The sequence below is a fragment of the Cotesia typhae genome, unplaced genomic scaffold (assembly GCF_013202065.1).
Source record: "Cotesia typhae breed Kobodo isofemale line unplaced genomic scaffold, CoteBio_Ctyphae contig_37, whole genome shotgun sequence".
In the NCBI taxonomy this organism is placed as follows: Eukaryota; Metazoa; Arthropoda; class Insecta; order Hymenoptera; family Braconidae; genus Cotesia; species Cotesia typhae.
The window spans coordinates 631,762-657,071 of record NW_027423745.1 but is presented as its reverse complement, the minus strand read 5'-3'; the positions used below and the strand labels follow the sequence as shown (position 1 = coordinate 657,071).

The 25,310-nt window shown below is 34.7% G+C and overlaps 1 protein-coding gene and 1 long non-coding RNA gene across 2 annotated transcripts in view; one reads left to right on the top strand and one right to left on the bottom strand.

Moving 5' to 3' along the window:
* The window catches only part of LOC141526874 (neurexin 1-like), a 703,605-nt gene that overhangs the window by 68,379 nt on the left and 609,916 nt on the right, over nucleotides 1-25,310 (top strand). The window contains exon 2 of the mRNA XM_074242012.1: nucleotides 2,145-2,305. Within this exon, the coding sequence (XP_074098113.1) occupies nucleotides 2,165-2,305 (141 nt within the window). The 5' untranslated portion in view covers nucleotides 2,145-2,164. The remainder of the gene's footprint in view (nucleotides 1-2,144; nucleotides 2,306-25,310) is intronic.
* Nucleotides 14,353-25,310, bottom strand: part of LOC141526878 (uncharacterized) — a 254,810-nt gene continuing 243,852 nt past the window's right edge. The window contains exon 2 of the long non-coding RNA XR_012479089.1: nucleotides 14,353-14,821. This is a non-coding gene — a long non-coding RNA (uncharacterized LOC141526878). The remainder of the gene's footprint in view (nucleotides 14,822-25,310) is intronic.

The window sequence follows — 25,310 nt, the reverse complement described above, 5'->3', positions numbered from 1 at the left end:
TTTTGAGCTCGTCAAGCTCAAAAAATTATTAAATTGCAATAATTTTTTAACACATTGTTCGACTTTGACTTTTTTGGTGGCAGTGTTTTGAGTACAGAAAATAATCCGAAAATAAATGTCGGAATTATGTAAAAAAAACACTTGTTCCCAAATTTTTCATCAACGATATCTCTTGAAACACTGAACCGATTTTGACGTTCTCGACAGCGATCGACTTGGTTTTTCAAGCTCTATTAATTTTTTTATTATATTAAGAACGATCGGAAACAAAATGTCAAAATTATATGAAAAAAACCACTTGTCCCCAAATTTTTCGTTAACGGTATCTCTCGAGCCAACAAACCGACTTTGAGGTCCTCAGAGCCGATCGACGTAGTTTTTCACGGTTAAAAGCTAATAAATTTTTTTAATCGATCGGTAAAGCCGTTTCAAAGTTATTTGAAAAAAAAATTTTTTTGAAATTCTATTTTTGCGATTTCTCAGAATCAGAGGTTTGAATCAGTTTTAATTGCATTGAAAATTTGAGTTTGGTCAAGATATTTCGAACGGCGCCAACCACAATTGAATCGGCCAAGCCGCTCAAAAGTTATGAGAGGGTTATATATATACACACACACACACACACACACACACACACACACACACACACACACACACACACACACACACACACACACACACACACACACACACACACACACACACACACACACACACACACACACACACACACACACACACACACACACACACAAAGCATCGCAAGAGTAGTCAGGGAAGCTTCCTGAGACCTTAATACGTCGAGATCTGGTGAAAACTCGATTTTAGCAAAAAAGGGTGAAAACAATTACTTCTCGATGTTTGAAAATCTCCGATTTTCTTAGCGAGAAGTTAAAAATTAGGAAAACGGTTGACCCTGAAAGCCATCCCTGCAACTTCCCGCTACTTTCGTAATTAAGTGCTCAAAATGGCGCTTATTACGTTTTTAAACTCGAACAGCTCAAAAATACAACTTCCATGTAGTTTTCAGCTCTCTAAGCTTAAAAGTCTGATAGAAGTTTAACGAAACACTATTTTTAAAATTTTCAAACTGTTATGATTTTCGAATAAATCAACCGATTTTCACGTAGTTGGCAGCAATCGATGTAGTTTTTTAAGCTCTATAAAAAATTTAGAACAAAAAAATTGATCTGATGAAAAATTTCGAAGTTACTACAAAAAAACTCTTTTTTTGATTCTCTTCGACAACGATCACTCATGAATACATCCACCAATTCTGGCGTTTTAGTGGCGATCGATGGGGGTTTTTAAGGTTAAGAGCTGATTTGTTTTTAAGACAGATCAGGTCAGCTAATTCGGAGATATTTATTTCTTGTGTGGGTGTGTATGTTACTGGACTCTTCCTAGACGGCTGGACCGATTCTGATGCACTTGTTTGTGTGAGCAAGGGATTTCGAGGATGGTTTAGATTCACAATTTGGTCCACTGGAAAATGTTTATTTAACTAATTTTTCACTTGCACGTAGTTTTTAATTTTGGAATGTTTTCCATTGGATCCGGTAGACTGCGCTACCATCGCAGCATCGAATATTAATTATCATTTTATTTTAATTTCAGTTTGTCCCGATAGTTGGTGCTGCGATCGATTTGAGACAAATATTCGGAATTATTTGTTATTATTGCGTTCGTTCAAGTTGTGAGCAAATCGAATTATTAACTACGAATAGACATTGATGTTCGGCGAGTTTTGAAGTGTGCTTAAAAAACGATTATAATTTTCATCAAAACAGTCCAGATTATCACAGCTTATTGCAGAATGTTTGGAATTTTCGAATTAATGACGTGTGTACAGGACAACGTCTGTTGGGTCGGCTAGTAGTCTTATTTCGTTTTGCTTGTGCCATGTCACTTATTGCATAAGACGAGCGTAACAATCTAGAATGTCTAGAATCAAATAATTTCAAATCATTGATTATCAAAATTTTTACTTCTCTCAATCACAATAGATCTAGTTTCAGAAATGTATGATTATCAAGTAAACATTGGAAACTAAATACATTTATTTGACGATAAACCGTTTTTGAATAAGTTCTCTATCTTAATGTATTGGACTTTGCATTGATGTGGTTTTTTTTGTGTTATAGGTCAAAATAATGATTACTTGATGGTATCCCTTCGAGATGGTGGAGCAGCAGTAGAAATGGTATTAACCAACGGCCGCTTGGATCTATATATAAAACCTATGAAAATGAGATTCGATGATAATCAGTGGCATAAAATAGTCATTCAGAGGCGTGTTCAAGAGGTAAGACTAAACTCCAACGATTGATGATACTAGACGAGATTATATACATTCAAGTATATCATAGTGTGGCCAGATCGTGCTCTTTTCTTATCCCCACTTTGTAGGACACTCTCATCTGACTATATTGAAAGCGGTACAGAGTGGGGGTAAAAAATCGCACGATCTGGCCACACTAGTATACCAGGACTACATGTTTGGAAGACTTGATCGGAACCGCGTTCGCATTTCTTCAATCCAGTCCATGTTGCGTCTCACGACGCCTACTCTTGGTTACTAGTCCCTTTCTGTGTTTTTGAGAAGGCGCTACTTGTACGCTGCGACAGCTGACTAGTTATCTTTTTTTCTGAGCATGCAGGCTATTAAGCTCTCAGGAGAGAGCGGGGTGCCTAGTTTCTTTGGTACTGCTTTTGTAGTCCTCCCAACGTACACACTCGAAGGAAGTATGTTCGGCGTCGTTGATTTAGTCTGGACAGTACTCACACGTCGACGTGTGGTGCAGCCCCCTCTTAAAAAGATAGGCGTTAAACTGTTCGGTCCCAGTCAATTGCTTGGTGAAGAAGGAGTCCGTGTACCCGTGCTTCCGAGAAAGCCAGACGATGATGTTTGGGATCAGGTATGCCGTCCATCTGCCCGTCTTTTCCGATGTCCATCGGTCCTGCCACTCTTGCTACGTTGCTGCCTTTCTCCTTGTTCTTGCGACCTTCATGTATTCTTCACCGTTTTGAGCGTCATAGAGTTTTGCTCTTTTGAACGCTAGTAGGTCGATGAACGTTGCTTCCGCAATGACCAATACAGCTGCTTCGAAAACCATGCAAAAAGCGCAAGCAACCTTGGGAGCGTATCACCGCTGCACTGCTGTCGGTATGCAAATATTCCGATATTTTTAGTTTCTTGAGTTTTTTTTTTTTAAACGTTAATGCGACAATATTTCAGATTAAAATTCAGTGGAACAAAACCTATAAGAATCATAGTCAAACTGAATTCAAAAAATTTTTTCATCTCGATCATTTTGATTTTTCACGATTAATTGAAATTTTTTAAGGTCTTTAACAATTTTTTAAGTCTGACGGCTCAACGGGCTAAGAAACGTTCAGATCCAGATTCAGTCAATTAGAATACATCAAAATCATACTTGATCCAGGTTTACAAAAATGTTTTTATCGCTGTGAATGCATTTTTTCATAATTTTCAACCTTTATTTCGGGTTTACTGCATTTCACTCAAGCCCGGAGGCTGACCGGGTTAAACGGGCTTTCAATTCAAATTTGGCAGATTGGAAAACATGTCCGTAAGCGGGTTAGGTCCGAAGTACAGACAACATTTTCGTTTTTGTTTGCCGATGTTACTTGTTTATGCATCATTCGGACATAACAGTATAAAAAAAAAAAAACTGGAAAATGGTCGACCCTCAAGACCATCCCTACAACTTACCGCTAATTCCATATCTAACCGCTTAAAATTGCACTTTTATGATGTTTTTGAGTTCTTCAAGTTCAAAAATATACTTTATGAGATGTTTTGAGCTTTCTGAGCCCAAAAAGATAGCTGTTGCATGATTTTGAGCTCTTCGAGCTCAAAAGTCCGATAGCAGTTTGAACAACACTATATTTTAACTTCCCGCTAAGAAAATCGAAGATATTCAATAATCGGGAATTCATTGTTTTCAACCCGTCTAGCCAAAATCGAGTTTTGATCAGATCTCGACATTTTAAGATCTCAGGAAGCTTCCCTGACTACTTCCGCGATGTGGTCTGTATGTATGCATGGTATGTATGTATGTATGTATGTTTTTTTTTTTTTCCCAAAGAGGTACGAAAAAAAGATCTTCAAAAGACACCACTATCGTTAACTCTGCCGCCCATCTTACGACAGATATCGATGGTCGGTAGTGTAAAGATTTTTACCTACTAAAAAAAAACATCCCTCTTCCCCTCTCCCAATAGATGGTATGGGGAGGACTGAATTGGAACCGCGTTAGCATTACTTCAATCCAGTCCGTGCTGCGTCTCACGACGGCTACTCCTGGCTACTGGTCCCTTTCTGCGATTTTTTCTTTCAGAAGGCGCCGCGCGTAAACTGCAACAGCTGACCAGTTTTCCTCTTTTTCGATCAAATAAGTCACCAAGCTGGAGGGGGAGAGCCTGGCGCCTATGATCTCTTCGGTGCTGCTTCTGTAGTCCTTCCACCGAGGACACTCGAAGAATGTGTGTTCGGTGTTGTCAATTTTTTCCGGGCAATATTTGCATGTCGGTTTGTCGTGTAGTTTCATCCTAAAGAGATAGTCATTGAATTGGCCATGGCCTGTCAAGAGCTGGGTCAGAAAAAATTCCGTGTCCCCGTGTTGTCGAGAGAGCCAGACGTTTATGTCCGGAATCAGGCGCGCCGTCCATCTGCCCGTCTCTCCTGACGTCCATCGGTCTTGCCACTCCTGTTGCGTTTCCTTTATTATTATTATCTTTGTCTCCTTAGAGTTGTCGCCATTTCTTTTAGCGTCATAGAACTTGGCTCTTTCAAACGCTAATAAGTCGACAGGTGTAGCACCCGCAATGACCAGTACTGCTGCCTCTGAAACCGTGCGACAGGCACAAGTAACTCTCAGCGCTCCTCGTCGTTGCACGGCCGCTATTTTGCGCCGATAAGTCCTCTGTCTAAGTATGTCCGCCCATATCTCTGCTCCGTATAGCAATATTGAGTGGACTACTTCCAAGAGCACCCTCCTTTTTTTTGGTTCGTGGTCCTATAGTGTTGGTCATGATTCTCGACAGGTTGGAAACTACCTTCTTGGCTTTTATGCAGGCGTTTTCAAGGTGTTCTCGGAAGGACAGCTTCTCGTCGATAACTACACCTAAATAACGCAGTGCCCTCGTGGATGTCAGTGTTGTCTCGCCCATGTCTACGACGAACGGTTTTGGGAACCACTTTTGTCGGGCCAGGACGACGATCTCAGATTTCTGCTTGGCGAGTTGCAGGTGATGTTCCTCCAACCAATTTGCGACGACATCGATGGTTTCCCGGACTAGTAGTTATGCCTCCTCTGCACTGTCAACGACTATCGTAGCCGCGACGTCGTCTGCAAAGCCCGTGAGTTTCACCTGTTTCGGTAACGGGATTTCCAGAAGCTCATCATAGTCTGCGTTCCAAAGGCCGGGCCCTATAATTGAACCTTGCGGCACGCCAGCCGTTATGTTATGTTCTTGTGGGCCTTCCATCGTTTCCGCTATCAACGTTCTTTCGTCGAGATAATCGTCTACTATTCTCAGATTTTCTGGCTCCACATCAAATTTGTGTTCTAAAGCATCTAGGATGTTACCCTAGTTCGCACTGTTGAAGGCGTTCTTGATGTCCAGTGTAAGAACAAGAGACACCTTGCGAGCTTTGAGGCTGCCAGACCATGCTTCTCTAGCTGTCTCTATGACTTTCTGGATCCCACCAATTGTTGATCGTCCTTTTTGGAAGCCATGTTGGTTACTGGCAAAGCCTCCGGCACGGTCAATGTCGTTTCGTAACCTGCCCTGAATGAGCTTCTCGAGCAGATTCCCAGCTATATCAAGCATACAGAGTGGTCTAAATGACGATGGAGTTATAGGGGTTCCCTTCAGCTGATTTAGCGTTGAAGTCTTCGGCTACGATAACTTCACCGTCGAACTTAGTGACCGCATCTTCTATATTTGACAGTTTTTGTCGGAACACGGACTTGCTCTCACGGACTTCGCTCTCGGTAGAGATTTCATCCAGGTCGAGGATCTAGATCGTTGCTGTAGATGTTAGCGTCTTGACCGTGCCGATGTTTGCAGTGGCTTATTTTACTGCATCGGTGAAAGTCTTACTGTCTTCGATCTTTCGAGACATTTCAAGGAGAACGCCTCCATGTTTCGTCTTTTTAATAGACTTTGTGTCTACGCCCGTCTCGACAGGGCTTACCTTAGCCTTAATTTCCATGAGGAGATCGGCGTATGTTCGCCCTTCAACTGGTTGGACAAGCACAGCTTTAGTTCTCGTCTTCTCCTTCTCAGTTTCTTGGAGCCATCATTGCTTGACTGGTTTTGGGTTGTAGTAGATTGAGCCGCTGGCTTCTGTTCTCTATCCTTCTTTTTCTTTTGCGAAGTAATTTTCGTCCAAGTATCATCCCGGGCTGGCTTTTTATGTGCTGGTTTGTCAAATTCTGCGGTGGAGCTGGGCGTGGACAGCGGCCTCTTCTTGTTGTTGCCCTCTCCTTGCTGTGGTAAACCCTTAGGAGTGACCACAGGTGGATGTGGTTTTTTGCTCCGACTCGGAGATGTTTAAGTCGTTGACGCTGTCGTCGTTGGTGGTTTGTTGGCAAGCCTATATGCCGTACCAATAGACGTAACCATTTTTCTGATGTCATGATGGACATTTTTGTTGTCCTTTATGAAGTCGGCTAACACTTCAATCTTGCTGCCGAGTCTCTCCATTGGTGACTGTTGGCTGGTGACAGTCGGGACAGAGTTAATCCTTCCTCGGTAGGCTTGGTTTGTGACAGGAGCAAAAGGTCCTCCACTTTTTGAAGGACCGTTGTTCAGCTGTCCGTTCTCCTCCATCGGGGCTGTTTCCATACTCCCTGTAACATTTCTAGACAGCAGAGCCATGGGGTCCACCCGGCCGTCGTAACGGTCGCTTGATAAAGACGACTTCAGGCCCGTTTGCACGCCTTCCATCGTCGGCACTGAGGTATCCATCCTCTGTACTGTAAACGATCTTTGAAAATCTTCTGATATTTCCATATCGTTGTTGGTGTTGTTCATTTGACACTACCCGGAGAGCACGTGTAGGGTGTAAAAGCAGAACCTACGGACGCGAACAACTCTACCCTCCATGTACACTACTGGAAAAAATTAAGAGATCAAAAAAAAATTCCAAATTTTTCGGTAGTTTTCAACAAGCCGTAACTTTGAGAGAAATGGTCGTACAGGAAATAAAAAAAAAGGAAATTGTAGCTCCAAGTGTATAGTTTTTGGATTAGAACTTCAAAATTTTGTAGCCTCCGCGGTTTCTGAGTAATCGTAGAAAAACCAGCAACAAAAAAATTCTCAAAATTTTTTTAGTTTTTTTTTTTGGTCTACGGGCGTGGAAAAAATTTTTTTAGCTTAACCACCATAAGGATCGAATACTTTGTTCATTTAGCTTTAATTTCTTTTTTTAAACACCCTGATATGTCCACTCCTCGCTGAGATATCGGTCTTCAAATGGAAAAGGATCTTTTTGTCTTTGATTATCGATATCTCAGCAACCAATGATCGCACAGAAAGTTAAAGGTGGGTTTCAAGAACTTGAATGAATTCCCCTTAACGACTGTCCACTGTTTTTTCGAAAAAAAATTTTTTCTTTCCGTCACATGAATTTGGAAATGCAACAAAAAAAGGGCTTTTAGTGGTTTTTTGGAAAATCAAGCGCTGGATCGAAAATATTGAGGAAACCACTAATGTTAAGTGTGCCTTTTATAGTTCAATATGTCCACAAAAACCCTACAAAGAATCAAATTAATCTAGCCAGCCGTTTTTTTGTTTCACTTGATCGAATTTTTGAAAAAATTAAAGGATCACGTTTTTTGCTCTGAAAAGCTCATAATTTTAAAAAATGAGAAAAAAAATTGTTTTTTCGAGCTTTTTCCACATTTTTGTTCCAGAAAGTGCTTAAATTGAAAAAAAAAAAAAAATTTTTTTGAAATTTTTTCTCTTGAAAAGTTTAAAAAAACAATTACCGCCGGCATTAGCGTTATCCAAAGCGTACCACGTGGAGGTCGCGCGGTCGGATTTACGGTTCTGTGTGTGTGTGTGTGTGTGTGTGTGTGTGTGTGTATTAACTTTTGGGGGTATTAACTTTTTTTATTAATTTAATTAAAAGGAGATCAGTAGAATCAAGGAATGCAGCGGTGGAAAGGTGATAAAAATCATTGGGCGATGGTTTTTTGAGTTTCCTTAACTTGTTAAAAAAAAATTTTTTCCAAAAAAAATTTTTTTTTTTTAATTTTTTTTTCGAAAAAATTTTTTTTTTTTGAAAATTTTTTTTTTTTGAATTTTCTTTTTTTTGAAAATTTAAGCACTTTTGGAACGAAAATGTGGAAAAAGCTCGAAAAAACCATTTTTTTCTCATTTTTAAAATTATGAGCTTTTCAGAGCAAAAACGTGATCCTTTAATTTTTTCAAAAATTCGATCAAGTGAAACAAAAAAACGGCTGGCTGGATTAATTTGATTCTTTGTAGGGTTTTTGTGGACATATTGAACTGTGAAAGGCACACTTAACATTAGTGGTTTCCTCAATATTTTCGATCCAGCGCTTGATTTTCCAAAAAACCACTAAAAGCCCTTTTTTTGTTGCATTTCCAAATTCATGTGACGGAAAGAAAAAATTTTTTTTGGAAAAAACAGTCGACTGTCGTTAAGGGGAATTCATTCAAGTTCTTGAAACCCACCTTTAACTTTCTGTGCGATCATTGGTTGCTGAGATATCGATAATCAAAGACAAAAAGATCCTTTTCCATTTGAAGACCGATATCTCAGCGAGGAGTGGACATATCAGGGTGTTGAAAAAAGAAATTAAAGCTAAATGAACAAAGTATCCGATCCTTATGGTGGTTAAGCTAAAAAAATTTTTTCCACGCCCGTAGACCAAAAAAAAAAACTAAAAAAATTTTGAGAATTTTTTTGTTGCTGGTTATTCTACGATTACTCAGAAACCGCGGAGGCTACAAAATTTTGAAGTTCTAATCCAAAAACTATACACTTGGAGCTACAATTTCCTTTTTTTTTATTTCCTGTACGACCATTTCTCTCAAAGTTACGGCTTGTTGAAAACTACCGAAAAATTTGGAATTTTTTTTTGATCTCTTAATTTTTTCCAGTAGTGTATGTATGTATGTATGTATGTATGTATGTATGTATGTATGTATGTATGTATGTATGTATGTATGTATGTATGTATGTATGTATGTATGTATGTATGTATGTATGTATGTATGTATGTATGTATGTATGTATGTATGTATGTATGTATGTATGTATGTATGTATGTATGTATGTATGTATGTATGTATGTATGTATGTATGTATGTGTGTATGTGTGTGTGTATGTATGTGTGTATGTATGTATGTATGTATGTACATGTGTGTGTGTGTGTGTGTAAACCTCTCATAACTTTTAAACGGCTCGACTGATTTCATCGCGGTTGACACCAATTGAAAGGACTTGACTGAACTTAGATTTTGAATATGGTTTGAACCGATTCGGACCAGTAGAAGGGAGAAGGGAAAGGGGCATTCGACGCAGTTTTTCAAATTCTATAATATACTTTTAAATACAAATTGATTAGACTAGAACTTTTCGTGTCATCCGGAAAAAATAATATCATATTTTTGGTTACTGTAGGTTTTGCATTTTTTTCTTCACTCGGTATTAACACATCAATGTCATTTTCTCCAAGATTATTGAACGTAGTTGTAACTATATATGTTGCAATTGCTACTTTTTTCAGAGTACCGGGTGTTAAAGCAGTTTTTACGGGTTTTAATTGCAGCAGCATGATTTTCGACTCCTCCTCTTCCCGCGTATGAGTTAATAATGATGTCCATAACTTAGTATTTTTGTAATTTTCTACAATATTTAAAACAGACATTGCTAGTGTTTGCGAAATTTTTACTTCATGAAAAGCTTTATGAAAGTTTTCGTGGTTGGTTCAATTTTCAAAAAGTCCTCAGCTAAAGTGCCAAGTTTGAGTTAACCTCGACCTATCCTAGTAGCGAGTCTTTTTTTTAATTATGACAATGAGTCACTAAGCCCTGCTATTTTTCTTAAAATGACGAATCAAACGATGAATTATATGAAACTAACACACAAGATTTTGGTAAAATATTTTAAAATTTTAAAAATGATGACAATGCATGTTTCAAGAGAACTGCTCCAACTTTCTAAGCATGCAAGCATAATTGACCCGGAATATTTTATACTCCAGCATGAAGTAATGCTTCTGAAGAGATTTCTTTTGTTAGATTGATGTAAATACTAAATTCGTGTTCTTTAAACATCGCTGCAATTTGCAGAATCTCGTTAGATTTGCCAAAACCTAATGTTTCCGAGTCAAAGTAAACTACATCACAGTGGTCTAAAATTATTAGGAAATTATTTTGACAAGTTGATGCTATGTTAGTATCAAAAACTTCATCGACATTATTGTCATTAGTCAAGCCGCAGTTTGATTTATATTATAAACCTCCAGTCTTCTTGCAGACCACCAGAAAATGACTCTCACCACCATTCTTGCTGTACACAGCAGTAGCATAGCGGTAATCACTTGATTCGCTCATCGAATAACACTGGCTATTTGGAGCTTTATGAGTCGTTATATTGTTGACGCTCTCATTAGCTTGACTTGAACTAGCGAACGCAATTTTGTGAGCATTATTAGTATATTGGCCGAAGAAAAAATACAAAGGCGTTTTTAGCTCAGGCTCTTTGAGGACAACTTTCTAGCTAAATATATCGTTATACGCTCCACGTTTAACACGTTTTACACAATTTCCACAGTTCTCATGATGATTAAAAAAGTGATCAGGAATACTTTTCAAAATATATGCTAATTTAGAGCTTAGAGTTTTATTTCGAGGAATAGCATAAATAAGTTACTTTTTCACCTGAAGAATAGTGTTTTTTCTTGCAAGTTCTTTGAACTTTGGTTGTAGTTTATAAAGCGTTCCAGACAAACCCATTGTTATATCTGGCCAAATTTTTATATATTTTTCCTGTCGATGGGAAAATTTTCATAAAATCCCAAGTAAAGCCGATAAGAACTTTATCTTTCTTAATGGGTAAAAAAAACCCAGAACCATAAAATATATTAGTAATGTTATTTCAGAAGTACTTGGGTTATTTGCTTAAAAATGCCTACACAAATAGCCTAATGCATTTTACTATCTCTAATATTTTTATCACTATAATCCAAAAAGGTTCTTAGATAACATAAAACCTTGGACCCCAAACGATCCATAAACCATTAAAAGTAAATTAGTTTGGGAATAATGGTTTATGATAGTTTGAGGTATCTTTTGTAATCTTTTATAATGTAAAATTCGTTACTTATTTAGTTAACATTAGTTAAAAGAAAATCCAATGTTTAAATGTACAGGGCTGCAATACTGTCACGTGTACACCAAATGAGGATAAGATAATAAACTAACAACTTAAATAAAATAACAAATAAATTAATTAATAAAGCAACAAATTAATGAATTTATAAACTAATATACATTCGACATATTAATATTTATTATAATATGTCATTTTCAAACTTGTTAATTATAACAGTTAAAAATTAATAATTAATAACAATTATAAAAATCAATAATATATTTGTTAACTGTAGTAATAAATAATAGAACCAATAAGAAAAATTTGTTAATAAGTAAACATTATTATAAGTACTAAAACGTTGAAGATTGTTAATAACAATTAATATAGAGATAATTATTTTTAGCTAAATAATTATTTAAACATATAATTATTATTATTAAAAAAATGTTAGTTTGTATGTGGGTATGCACACAGACAAGCTAGCATCAGGGCAGTCTTTTACCTGCCCAAAATAATTACGGAGTAGGGATGATACCCTGAAAACTGACCCTGATTGGGAAATGCTGTGCCCCAACCCAAGGCCCAATAGGTGGCGCCTTAATTAGGGAACACTTATATAACTAAGAGTTCGTTACTTTGTCTTCTAGTTCCAATATCAGTGCAGTCCTAGTTCAACCATTTCAACAGTTAGTTAACAGCTACTTGCTTTAAACGGTGGTCCATCAGTACCATTTTCAAGTATTAAATTTTTATAGTTACATTCAAGTATCCGCATACTTAGTTTTCTCCACATACAGTAGGAAAACGTGTAACTGAGAACAACCGTTCACTTTCAATTCGTGTCGATACATTTTTCCCTGATTTCCTTCAAGTGTCCGCACACTTTGTTTCTCCGCATATCGTGGAAAACGTGAAGCAGCACAAAGATAATGACTTCGGTAGTTTGAGACAAGTGAACATCCCGTATCCTAACAAAACCCACAGCAGTATCCAATCAAGGTCAACTCAACAGGGATCATCGGTTTATTGTAAGTTATAGCAGTTAACAAATTAAGTTATTTTTATATTCAGAATTTCAATTTAGAATTTCGTAAATCAATATTTAAAATAATTCAACTTAGAATTTTGTAAATCAATATTTAAAATAAATTCAATTTAGAATTTTGTAAATCAATATTTAAAAATAAATTCAACTTAGAATTTTGTAAATCAATATTTAAAAATAAATTCAACTTAGAATTTTGTAAATCAATATTTAAAATAAATTCAACTTAGAATTTTGTAAATCAATATTTAAAAATAAATTCGACTTAGAACTTTGTAAATCAATAGTTAAAATAAATTCAACGCAAAGTAAAACCACCCATCTAAACATTATTACATTCCAAACACAATCTCACGATCCCGGTCTATAGGTCGCAAGACTTGGACCAAAAATATATTTCGCCAAGTCTAATCCTGGACATAACACCATTAAAATGAAAAATTATAAAATTCATTAAAATATTTACAATTCAAAAAATTTTAAATATAAAATTGACAATTAATATTCCTGATCCATACTTTAGGAAATTCATTAAATACAGTATTGACATCAAGTAATGATATTTGAAAAAATCTATAAACAATGTCGTTGAAAAAACAATGTCACTTTGATTACATGTACAATTAGCTACATCTTAGACTGATGAACAATAATTCAATAAAAAATTTTAAAGATAGTTTCAGCTATTATTTAATGAGTTAATAAATTAATGAGTTGCAATTTAATGAGTTGCAACGAATTCTACATGATCATTAATTAGAATTGATGAGTCAAGTTATTTTTACAATCCATCGCACAATTTATCAATATTTTCAATTATTAAGTGTCGTTCTTGTTGAGCTGCATTTTCGCAAATTTCCTCAGCGGCTTTTTCGATAGCTGGACCCACTTCTCTCTCATATCGTTTGCATAAATTGTCAGAGGTTTGCGCTACATTAAGACATGCTAAAATATTATTCAAGGCTGTGTAATCAACACCTCTATGTAGCACACCTAAAAATGAAATTTTTGATCAGTTTTTTATAAATATTTGTAAACCTTTTCAATTTCTGGCTGAGAAAATTGAAAATTTTCAAAAATCAGGAAGTTATTGGTTTTACCGCTTTTTTTCGAAGATCGAATTTTCAATAGATGATGACGTTTCAAGCTCTTAGAAAGCTTCTCCGAATGTTTCCGCGATGATGTCCGTATGTCTATATGTCCGTATATCTGTTTGTGTGTGTGTGTGGTGGGGGATGGGGGTGCGTATGTAAACCTCTGATAACTATTGAATAGATTGACCGACTTTGTCGTGGTTGGTGTAATTCGAAAGGGCTTGAGTGAATTTAGATTTCGAATACAATTTAGACCGATTTGACCCGGTAAATTTTTTAAAATCCTAAAAAAACTACCAAAAGAAATTTTTTCCAATGTGGTTTATTTAGAATCACTTTGAAACGGTTTCAGTGATGAATTCCAAGATCAGCTCTTAAACTCAAAAAATCACATTGAACGCTGACAGCTCGATCAAATTCAGTTGATTCGTTCTTGAGTTATCGTTGTCGAAAGAAAACCGAAAAAAGTATTTTTTCGTAATTACTTTGAAATTCTCTGTTTGATCAATTCAATCTTACAAGTTCTTTGTAAGAATTTTAAATCTGCATCGAATGCCGCCGACTGCATAAAAATTGGTTCATTTACTCACAAGATATTGCGGCAGTATACATTTAGAAATTGTGTTTTATTAAAGTTTGTAACAGTTTTACCTGCTCAGGTTAGCCCCTAATCAATTTTAAAATTAACTAACAAAACTAACAACAATAAAAATTATTAGGGCGCCACCAGGATTATTAATCACGGTTCCTGGAACCGGTCCGGATCTGAGAAAATCCTATCTTAGGGTAGAGAGAGTGGAGGAAGGTTGCTGTTAAATAACAAAAATTTAATTAACAAGATCGATCGATATTTATTAACAATAAAAATAAAACTTAACAGAGTTGGCTTAAAATTAGTTAACAAATTTCATTCACACACACACTAACCACACTTAACAATATCCTTATTCTCGACGAGCCCCTTTCGGCGTCTACCCGTCGATTTCTAACTTATTCTCGACGAGCCCCTTTCGGCGTCTACCCGTCGATTTCTAACTTATTCTCGACGAGCCCCTTTCGGCGTCTACCCATCGATTTCTAACACGTGCCCCTTTCGGCGTCTACACGTGACGGGCCCCTTTCGGCGTCTACCCGATTTCTAAACCTACAATCACCCGCACAGAGACGAATCATATACCGGGCTCGTTGACTCGGCTCACAGGAGTAACAGCCCAGCGACGAAACATAGACCTAGATACTCCTGCAGCTTATACACACTTTACTACAGAACAACAGCCCAGCGACGAAACATAGACCTAGATGTTCTGCAACTCACACATAACCCACACTTGTCTCACACTCACACTACTAACTTGACTCTACTTTATAAATTTTACTTTAATAAAAATTGACTGTAACTCATTCTAATTAAATATTTCAAATCAATTACTCAATCATTAGTAAATTAATAAAACGACAAACAATATTCAATTTCCAACCAATTCTCAAATTCCAATTGTTAATTTTAATTCCGTTAAAATATTAGATGGATTAAAATTCCTCAGTAACTTATAATCATGGTCTTAACAATATACAATAACTATTTAAAACAAAAGGTCTTAGTACCTTGAATTAACTTTTGATAATTAAATAAATCACAATATAAAATTCTCAATCACGTTCAAAATTATTAACATAAGTTAATTAATTAATTCTGACTAAGTTTTTACTGTGACAATTTTTGACTCAATTAACTAATTTCTAGGACTTAATGTCCACGCCGATAATTATCAAGTTTCAGTAATTTCAATTTGACTACTTCACGGACTTAATCCCAAAATTATTAAATTCATACTTGACGGAATAATTTTATAATATAATATTCTCAATAAATAATTCCTAATATAATATTCTTAATAATTTTCCACTCTATAATATTCTCGATTAATAATTTTCCTAATATAAAATATTCAATAATTTTCCAATCTATATTATCCTCGATAATTAATTCTCAATATAGAACTCTCAATAATTAATTCTTAATATAAAATTATTAATAATTTTCTACTCGTTTTATAAATTATAAAAAATTCGACACAAGTCGAAATATTCAATTTTTTATTGCTAGAACATTTGCTAGCTGTTTTGCTTGACCTTGGGTATTGGAATTTACTGCGACACCAAAAATTGACGCTTGACTAAAATTCCACGAATAAAAATTTGTCGATTTTTTTCAATGACAAATATTAATCAATTTTACTAAGTTAATTGTTATAAAAATTACAACAATAAAATTAACGAAATTTTCGGATGTTAATTTATTAATTGATTATTTCTAGTTATTAAAATTTCCCCGCAAGGTCGATTGAGTGATCCTCGGGTATAAACCCCCATGAAAATCACTAAATCCAAAACTAGCAAATGTTTCACTATTAATCTATTAATAATCGTCGATTAAACGATCCAATTGATAAATAATTAGGAGAAGTAACTGGGTATTGGATAAACCGCGGTCCACTTCCTTCCCACAGAGCAATAATTGACACCTTGACGAACAAAACGATGATCTAACTCACTCGTTGAGGATGAAGTCCTAGTTGTAGTTGGCTTCCTTCGTCTCGTCACTACTCTCGGGAACGGTCCTTTTTGATTTCCGTGGCACTCAGTCTGGCGGTCACACTACTTCTCCCTGTTCCGCTGCACGGCTCACCTATTTTAACCCAAACTCACCCCCTCCTATTCTCCCTTTAGGCCCGAAGATCGAGACGCGCCAGTGCTATGTCGAATAATTATCGATATTCGGTGACTTATCGATTAAGGGTAATTTTAGCCTGTTACAAGTTCTATTAGAGTTTTGAGCTCGACATGATATTTTTGAGCTCGAAGGGCTCGAAAACGTTATAAGTGCAACTCTGAGCATAGAATAAACTGAAAGTTACGAGGATGGTCTTTAGGGTCAACAGTTTTCCTAATTTTTTTTTTATTAGTAGTATGTATTGTATTTATGTATTTACAATAACTTGCCGTGCACAATTTTTGAATTTACATCAAAGACCTTGCAATTTTTATTTCTTTTATGCACTTTTCCTGTCATTACTTGAGTGAAACAAAAACAATTTTCACATTTTACCTATAACTGTGAACGTAGACTCGTAGTTATTCTTTTTGAATATTTTCTAATCTCACCACTTGCCGACATTTAAACCACTTTGAAATTTTACCACGCTTTTAGTATTCTACAATGCGCCTTCTTCCTAGGTTAGGACTCATGCCTTCATTCTTTTAAGTTGACTCTTTTTTTTTTTTCTGGCCTTTTTCATATCAGAATTAAAAGACAATTTCTTAGATTAATTTTCATTCTTCATAAATTGACCTTTGTGCCGTAATTGCTTGGGCATCTTTTTAATTAAGCAATAGATACTATAGTTTTGAAGCACGATTCTATTTGTATATACGGAGACCATAAAGAAAAATACATGACCACTCAGAGCAACGTTGTCAAAACACTTAAACTAACAATACGTAATTGTATGCGTGAACGTCTATGTGCCAAGGCTTCTACATTCCTATCTGTATTAAATTTTCTGATTATACGGAATATACTTGTAACGGATACTTTTTGACTTATTTTACCCCTGGCTCAATTTAGCTCGCCGTAGTCTAGGATTCTAACGAAGATAATTTTTAAATCAAACTCGAACATTTAATGAATATACGTAATAAAACGAAACCTGTTTATTCTAATTAACAAAATATAATTTAATACATTTCACAAAAAGAAAAAAAAACGGCGATTAAACAAAAACCCACACATACACTGCGTTTACAATTCTAAATTACCGTCGTCGGTAAAATCATTCCCCCACCGTACTTCCAAAACACGTCGCTAACCTCCCTCCGTCGGGCTTCTGTTGCCTAGTTCCTGACGGGTGGTTAGTGCCGTTCCGCAGGCCTTATCTGCGATACCCGAAAGGAGAGTGAATATCATCCACCTTTCCCTTACCTACTCGGCTGTAGTTGCCACCTTTTGGCAGAAGGCCTCCAGGTGATGAGTCGCCTTCACCCGTGGATAGACAAGTTCACTTACCTGTGGTAGTCCGCACCAGATAGAGTAGACTCTCTCTTCAATTTTCTCGGCCAGAAGTCTCCAGACGAGAAACTTAAACCCAAAAGAAGGTTACTCATCGACGTAAAACTTTTGGGCTTTATTAACCCAGTTATTTTCTCTGAGGAAACGTCGCGCAACTCGCCAAAAAAAAATATAACTTTGATCCTAACAAACCAAACGCACTAAAGCTTTGACGCTAGGGTAAGGTTCTCATGAATGAATTTTATGGAATAATTATTGATTATAAGTAATTTTGATTCAACCGGAGCTGAAAGAACTAAAGATCAAACAATAAATCGTAGCTACTGTTATTTATAAAGTATCATAATAAAATTTAAGATATCACTATGTCAAACCGGAGCTAAATGCACCAAAGATTTAGGCGACCGAACAGGTATATCTGGAGCGGATTAACTCAGTTGAGTGCAACTAAATGCAACAGACTAACCGAAAAGAGAACTAGGAGTCACCTTGTGCAGGCGTTTTTAAAGACTCTTGCTGCTGATGCGGCAAGAATCCCTATCGGTTAGTCTGTCCGATGGTTACAACTGCAGTTCTCGAGCATTATATTAACTATTATAATGCATTTTTACGTGTGCACTTTAGGTTTCATGCCATAATAATAAAAACAAATAAATGCAATAAATACACGGGGTGGATATAACACATACGTCCGAAATAATTAATTTTAAAAATTATTTACCATACTTATTCGTTTTAGTACTTAGTACAAATATAGTAATTAGAGATTTCGAAATTATTCGAAATATCAATTAGTTATTGATTTCAGATGAATTAAATTTTTGTTTTTTCTTTGAAACAAAAATTATCGCTGTACTAATTTGCTCTTATCAGCTCGGTGATTCTTACTACGAGCGAATAAACGACGAAAATATCCACCATCTATCGCAGTGATAGCAAACTATTCTAATTAACTTTTTCAAAAATCGTAAACAAAACAGTACTGTCAGTATTTCTTAATGTAACGTGAAGAACATAAACAGTTACTAATCATAATAATAATAATTAATACTAAACAAAATATTTAAACTCCGGAACAAAAATTAACTCCAAAAACATAAATTGTTGCGGCATGGCCGTCAACACGATTCGTCAATGAGTTCGGTGATGTCGGCTCTCACTGCACGCGACACCCCTCCGCCTCTCCGCTTATAATACTTTCTTCACATACTATACCACGCTGGAACTACATTAATACTTGGAATGATTCTTAAAGTTGGAATAATCCAAGTATAATTTCTAAAGAATTTATTTTATAACTTGAAAAATTTACCAAAAGTTTTCACCAAAAATTCTAACATGAAATTCAGTTGAAAATTAATGCAGTGGTGAAGGTCACTACACGTGAAGTACCCAGAGTCATAACAAAACTAGCTAATAAATATCTAAGCGTCTATTTTACAAACAAATACATTTAGTCAATTTTTTATGACAAATTTTTTCATTCCCGGGTAAAAAAGATTCTATATAATTATATATACTTATACATAATTATATATAAAAAATGCCTTAAATAAAAATATATGATTATATAGAATTACATCTATAGACAAAAAAAAACCGGCACGCGCGGGAACCAAAGGTAGGACCTGACGCTTGATAGACTAATTTTTTATCGGTTTACCTACGAAACCTACTTGAAAAGCAGAGTTTAAGACAACTACAAGTAATGCAAATCGTATACATAATTGATGCGTGATGAACAAAATTTTTTATTAGATTTGTAAATTATAAATGTACCTCGAGATCGATTACCCACTGACTGAGCTTGGGAATCGGGTGAGATTCAACTTACCGACCTCGAGTAAAAAGTTCGCCTCCGGAGAAGGAACCCGAGAAACGGTTGCTCCGTGTAGAAATAGTCGGCGCGTACGTGACCCACTACCGGCGGAAGATTGGGACTTAGCGTATAATTCGAGCAGTGTGATTTTGAGATTATTTAATGTCCTTTTGAGTTTCAGTATTATTCATTTATTCAATTATTATCAATTCAATTCATTGCGGTAGATGGATTATTATTAATTCAATTTAATGCGACGAGTTTAATTTTTCTTTAGGTTTAATTAATCATCATTAAGTAAGTTGATGCGACGTTTTGATTATTCTATTGAATAATTATTATTAATTGAATGCGACGATCTGATGATTTTTATGTAATATTTAATGGATCTGCATGGATTAAATTTATAGCGGCGATATGTTTAATTTTTTTTTTAATTTAATCAATTCGGATTGGTTAAAAATTATTATGGTAATATGAGCATTTCTTTTGTGTTATATTGAGTTTTTCTTGAATTTTATATTTGCATGCTGCCAATAGACGAGGCCATCCACTATTATTATTATTGTGCTTTAATTATTTCTTTAAACGGTTAATTTTGAAATTTTAAGCAATTATTGCTAATGCATTTATAATTTATTTCTCTTTATCAATTACGACAAATAAATATGTATATTTTCCCGAATATTTTCCTCGCTCCCCTTTTAATTGAGTCGTACCCTTCATACCCGCTACCCCGACGAAGAGCCCTGGAACAAAGCAGCCGGAAACGACGTGATCGGAGCAAAGCTCCTGGCGCCCAATAGAAGATAAGGCAGGCAGGCAAAATTTATTTATTTCGGGCTTCAACCTCGCTAACGCACGAGATTGAACTACCCGTTATGAATTATATATAAATAATATCCAATTACATGTCAATAATATATAAGTATATGCAATTGTACATACATTTTTTTACCCGGGTTGCGAATTTTATGATTGTTATGACGCATTAGATTACAAAAATTGAACTTAAATCTAGGATATATTGAGAATTTATTCTTGAAATAATTTATCGAGATTAAAATAATTCTTAGAAAATTATTTTTACTTAAAATTGGATTTAAATCCGGAATTTTGTTATAGAATTTATTTCATTTTTGGAAAATATTTCAAGTAATTAATTATTATCTAATGACTGAATATTTAATAGAAATTATTGACGCAAATTAAATCGTTGAGATAGACCATTTTATGAATTATCAAGTAAATAGTAAAAGTAATTATGTCCGGGTTATGTGTGTAAAATTGGTACGGGTTATGAGTGCGTGCTGTAGAAGCATCTAGATCCACGTTTGTTTATTGGGTTGCTACTTGTTACGGTCTCATGTTACACTAATTGCAAATTTTTGAACCATCAGAAAGTTTAACTGAATCAGCGAAATAATAATTTCGATGTACAGTATTTCAAATGAAGCCTTCCGCTCTACCCTCTCACCCCGCGAGGCCCGTAAAGGAGGCGTATTCTCTATCATAGATACGACAGCTACTAGGGAGGGCCTAGAAACACGTACTAGTTCTATGCCAATCCAAAAGATCGGCTGCCTAATCTTCTCTACCTGTGAGGCTCCTACACACGCGTATTGCCCGAGTGAAGAGAGCTCGGTACCCGCGCGGTTCAAACATGGCCACCGATGATTATTAAGATTTTCTCCCCACGCATGCTCTTTCGCGTACTCCACGATAGAAAATTCGCAACAAAGGGGGGGGGGGTTCGGGGTTTCGCACAGAATTCGAACTTCTAATGTTTACTTTACTGACTTCTATGGACGAATAATTTACGACCATCGATGGTTCCCGAAAAATTGCCTCATATGGGCATATTCACGAAACGTTACCTTATAAGGAAGCGTTTTGTCTAGTTACGTGACCGAATATCGTTGCCTAATGGCGGATTTGCGGGTATAAAAACCGCAACCGCGGAAACTAGACCAGCACTCATCGCGAATTTTTGGTAAACCGCGGAACGGTTCGTGATCATTAAAATTTGTATATTTGTTTAAGTTGAATTTAATCGAGTGCCTAAATTCAATAAATAAGCCATTGGCTTTAATAAATAAATAAAAAGAAAATACAACTAAATTCATTTTAAATAACGATTTCTAGAAAAAATATCATAATTATTTTTTTCTTCTCACAGTATACGGCCGATAAGTTAGCCGTTTTTCTTTGCTTAAGATCCAATCTAGTTAACATTAATAAAAAATAAATATTTTGAACCAAAAGTATTTGGAAGTGAAAAGTATCTAACCACGCACGTAGAAATAAAACTTAGAACAGCTGCTCCGGTTATCAGTAAAAGAAAATTAAAAAAAAAAGGAAAAGATATGCAACTCATTAGACATCGACCATCGAGCCGAAAGATCGTTTACCGAAATAAATACTCGGAAATACAAAAATATACTCAGTTAAGATGTGTTGTCTTGTATAGACAAGCAGGGGGGTAAAGGGGTAAAGAAATAAAAAAATAACACAAAACCTTATGGCTTCAAGTAATAATATTCGTAATAGCGTGTACGACTAAAAAAAAATATATACGCGAACATATAGTAAGGACTGATTATCAGAATACACGAACGACCATCCGAAGATTCAAACGGCGCTCAAAAGATAAGAACATTGATATGAATACTACGAGAAAATAAGCCGTGGCGCATAACTTTATTCTAACTTATATTCTAACTTTATTCTAGCTTATAACGCTCTAAGTCAAAAGTAAAGTAATAATTATCTCTCTCACTCTCGTACAGGCAGCTCAGACTGGTACTAAGACTTAGATTATCAAAATTTTGATAAAAGAAGGAACTTGTAGACCTATAAAATCAAATCGTGACCGCTGTCGCTACGATTCCTCCCGATACCGCGAATACGATCGGTAGTCTTTCATAAAACTTCAACCTAGTGATAAAATGCCATCCAGTCAACTAATTAAAAGTGTTATTAAAATATAAAATTGTTTGAATATACAAATTTACTCATCAGCTTACTTAGTAGTTCATATGTCATTTTCTTTCTTCGTCTTATTCATTTAAAACCCTCGCTTGTTTCTTTCCCTTGTGCCCTGACCTACCCTACGGAAATTCCAAGTCGGAATCCCCAAATATTAGAATAATTTTACAATACCCCTTTCAACATCGTGTCAAACAGCGTGTAGTTACCCAAAAAGTCGCGATTCCCGCCTCCCGAGACAAATAATCTTCAGTCATTAGTCTCAAATTTAAGAAACTGATCAATTAATTATGTTATTGTCGCTCAGACGTAACATACTTCGATTAGCTGAGTAAGCTTCAGGAGTATCTAGATCTACATTTAGTCATCGGGTTGTTACTCCTGTTAGCTACATGTTAAGTAGCTTATGGGCCAAACGATCTCGGCCTATGATTGGTCTCTTTGCGGAATAATGTTAATTTGAAGTTTGGTAAAGTTTAGTCAGTTATAAAAGTAATAAAAAAATGACCCCGGTCTATGACTGGCCTCTTTACCGAGAAATTTTATGAGAGTGTTGCATAGGAGCTAGTGTTAAGCTGATTTTTAGAATATATCAATTCGTAAAACAATATTCACAGTATAAAAATTCATCACATGAAAATTTACTATACAATTCGTTTTGTAGAATAGACGTTTAAATACTCATCAGTTAGTTTTGTTACGACCTTGGATACTCGATTAGTAATGGTCTCCAACACTACAGTAATTCTCAACTGAATTTTATATTAGATTTTTGTAGTAAATTATTTTCATTCATGAAAATTAGTTAATTATAAATTTAACATGAATTAAACCGATCATGCAAGTAATTTTAGATCTTTAATAAAAATCTACTTAATCAAATTTTCATACTCTATTAAAGAAAAATTTCTTTTCTCCGTCGTCGCTTCCTGGTTAACTCCGAAGACTAATTAGTTAGTAAACTCCCTTGATGTTAATTGTTACTCATAAAATTAGTACGTATTGGTTATGGATTTCATTTCAAGTGCAATAGAAAATAAATAAGTGCCATTCGGCAGCCGAAATGGAAGTAGATTTCATTTTTACTTATTAATTAAAATTAGAATTAGATTTTAACGTACGATTTTTTTTTGTAATCATTAGAGTCAAAGTTTACATAGTTATTATAAATAATTTGTTATAATTAATTGTTATTTTCGAGAGAATTAGTGAACATGTGTCGTTTGAAATAGAATCAATTAGTCACTTGTGTGATTGACTATCAGAGCTACCGGATGACTAATACCGGTGATCAGAAAATAGTTATTAATAATCCAAAACATTCAATCAACGCAACAGTCAATTTTGGAAGCAATCAAATTTTGTTGATTAAATTCGAATTTAATAACTATATTATCATTAGCTAAATATTCCTAACTTCACACAATAAATAAATATTGTTTTGTTATTTAAGAAAACTGTCATTAAAATAATTATAAGAGTATAATTATAGATTGAAATATCAATTGGGTATTTGCATGATTTTGATATTCATAAACTTTTGATATTTGTACATTCTATATAATTTTTTTAAATTTTTGGAAGAAAAATTTTTCGATTTTGTTCTTAAAAATTTAAATAATTTAATAAATAAAAAAAAGCAAATAATTAAATGAATAAGTAGCTCCATCTCGTGTATGTGACGTCTTAATGCTTATTTCATTTGAAAATTTAAGCGCCAATCTCTTGTAAACACGTGGCAGGTGTAAACAATTGTTGTGTTAATTGTGATTGATTAAAAAAAGATCTGGTTGTGTTGTTTATAATAAAATAAAATTATTTAATTACTCGAAATGTCGTCAAAAAATGAAGTTACTTTTCAATTATTTTTTTTTTCTAGGAAAAAAAAAGATTAAAATCCGAACGCAATGAAGATAAATATGTCATATAATAATTTTGATAACAATAATAATAATAATAATTAAACGATAAATGAAAAAAAAAATTTATGGTCCCAAAATTGAGTCAACATTATACAAAATTGATTAATTATAACATATTTCATGTAAATAATAAGTAATTAACAAATCTTATGTAATAATTATTGATTATAATAAATTTTATATAATAATTGTGTAAACTTTATGTCTAATGATTATTAAAAAAAAATCGTACGTTAAAATCTAATTGTAATTTTAATTAATAAGTAAAAATGAAATCTACTTCCATTTCGGCTGCCGAATAGCACTTATTATACTATTAAACTTACTTTCAAAACGTTTTAATCTCTCAGATTTTACTGTTAAATGAAAAAAAAAAAGAGAAAGAATTATTGTACTTCAATACTTTTCAATCAGTTTTATATAGACAAAACGACTGCAAGAGTAAAATTTCTTAAAAATGATCCTAAGATAGATATTTTTTTGCCTTAGAAAAAAATGAATGCACATAAATTAGGCTTAATTAGCTTTCAGATGCATTTTACAGAAATCGAATAACTCAACTCGTTCAAAAGTTATTTAAAGGAAAAGTAGTAAAAGTATCAAATTTTAAAAGTTTCAAAATTTTGAACTGGTGTAATTTCTAAACTATTAGACCGATTAAGCTCATATTTGAACTAGACCTTCCTAATAGTCGATAGAAAAAGTGTGCTGAGTTTCATTAAGATCCCTTAAGAATTGTTGACGCTATCGTCGTGACAAGCCGCGTTATCGTATATATATATATATATATATATATATATATATATATATATATATATATATATATATATATATATATATATATATATGATGGGTTTTTCTTCACGGTGCTGGCGTTGACAGCGCCGGGGAGTTCCACCTAAATGTTGGCTTACCTGGTTCTTAGCTTGTTGGGCGCCAGGAACTTTAAGTTCCGCGGTTCGAATTCAGCAATTGATCGTCGTCGG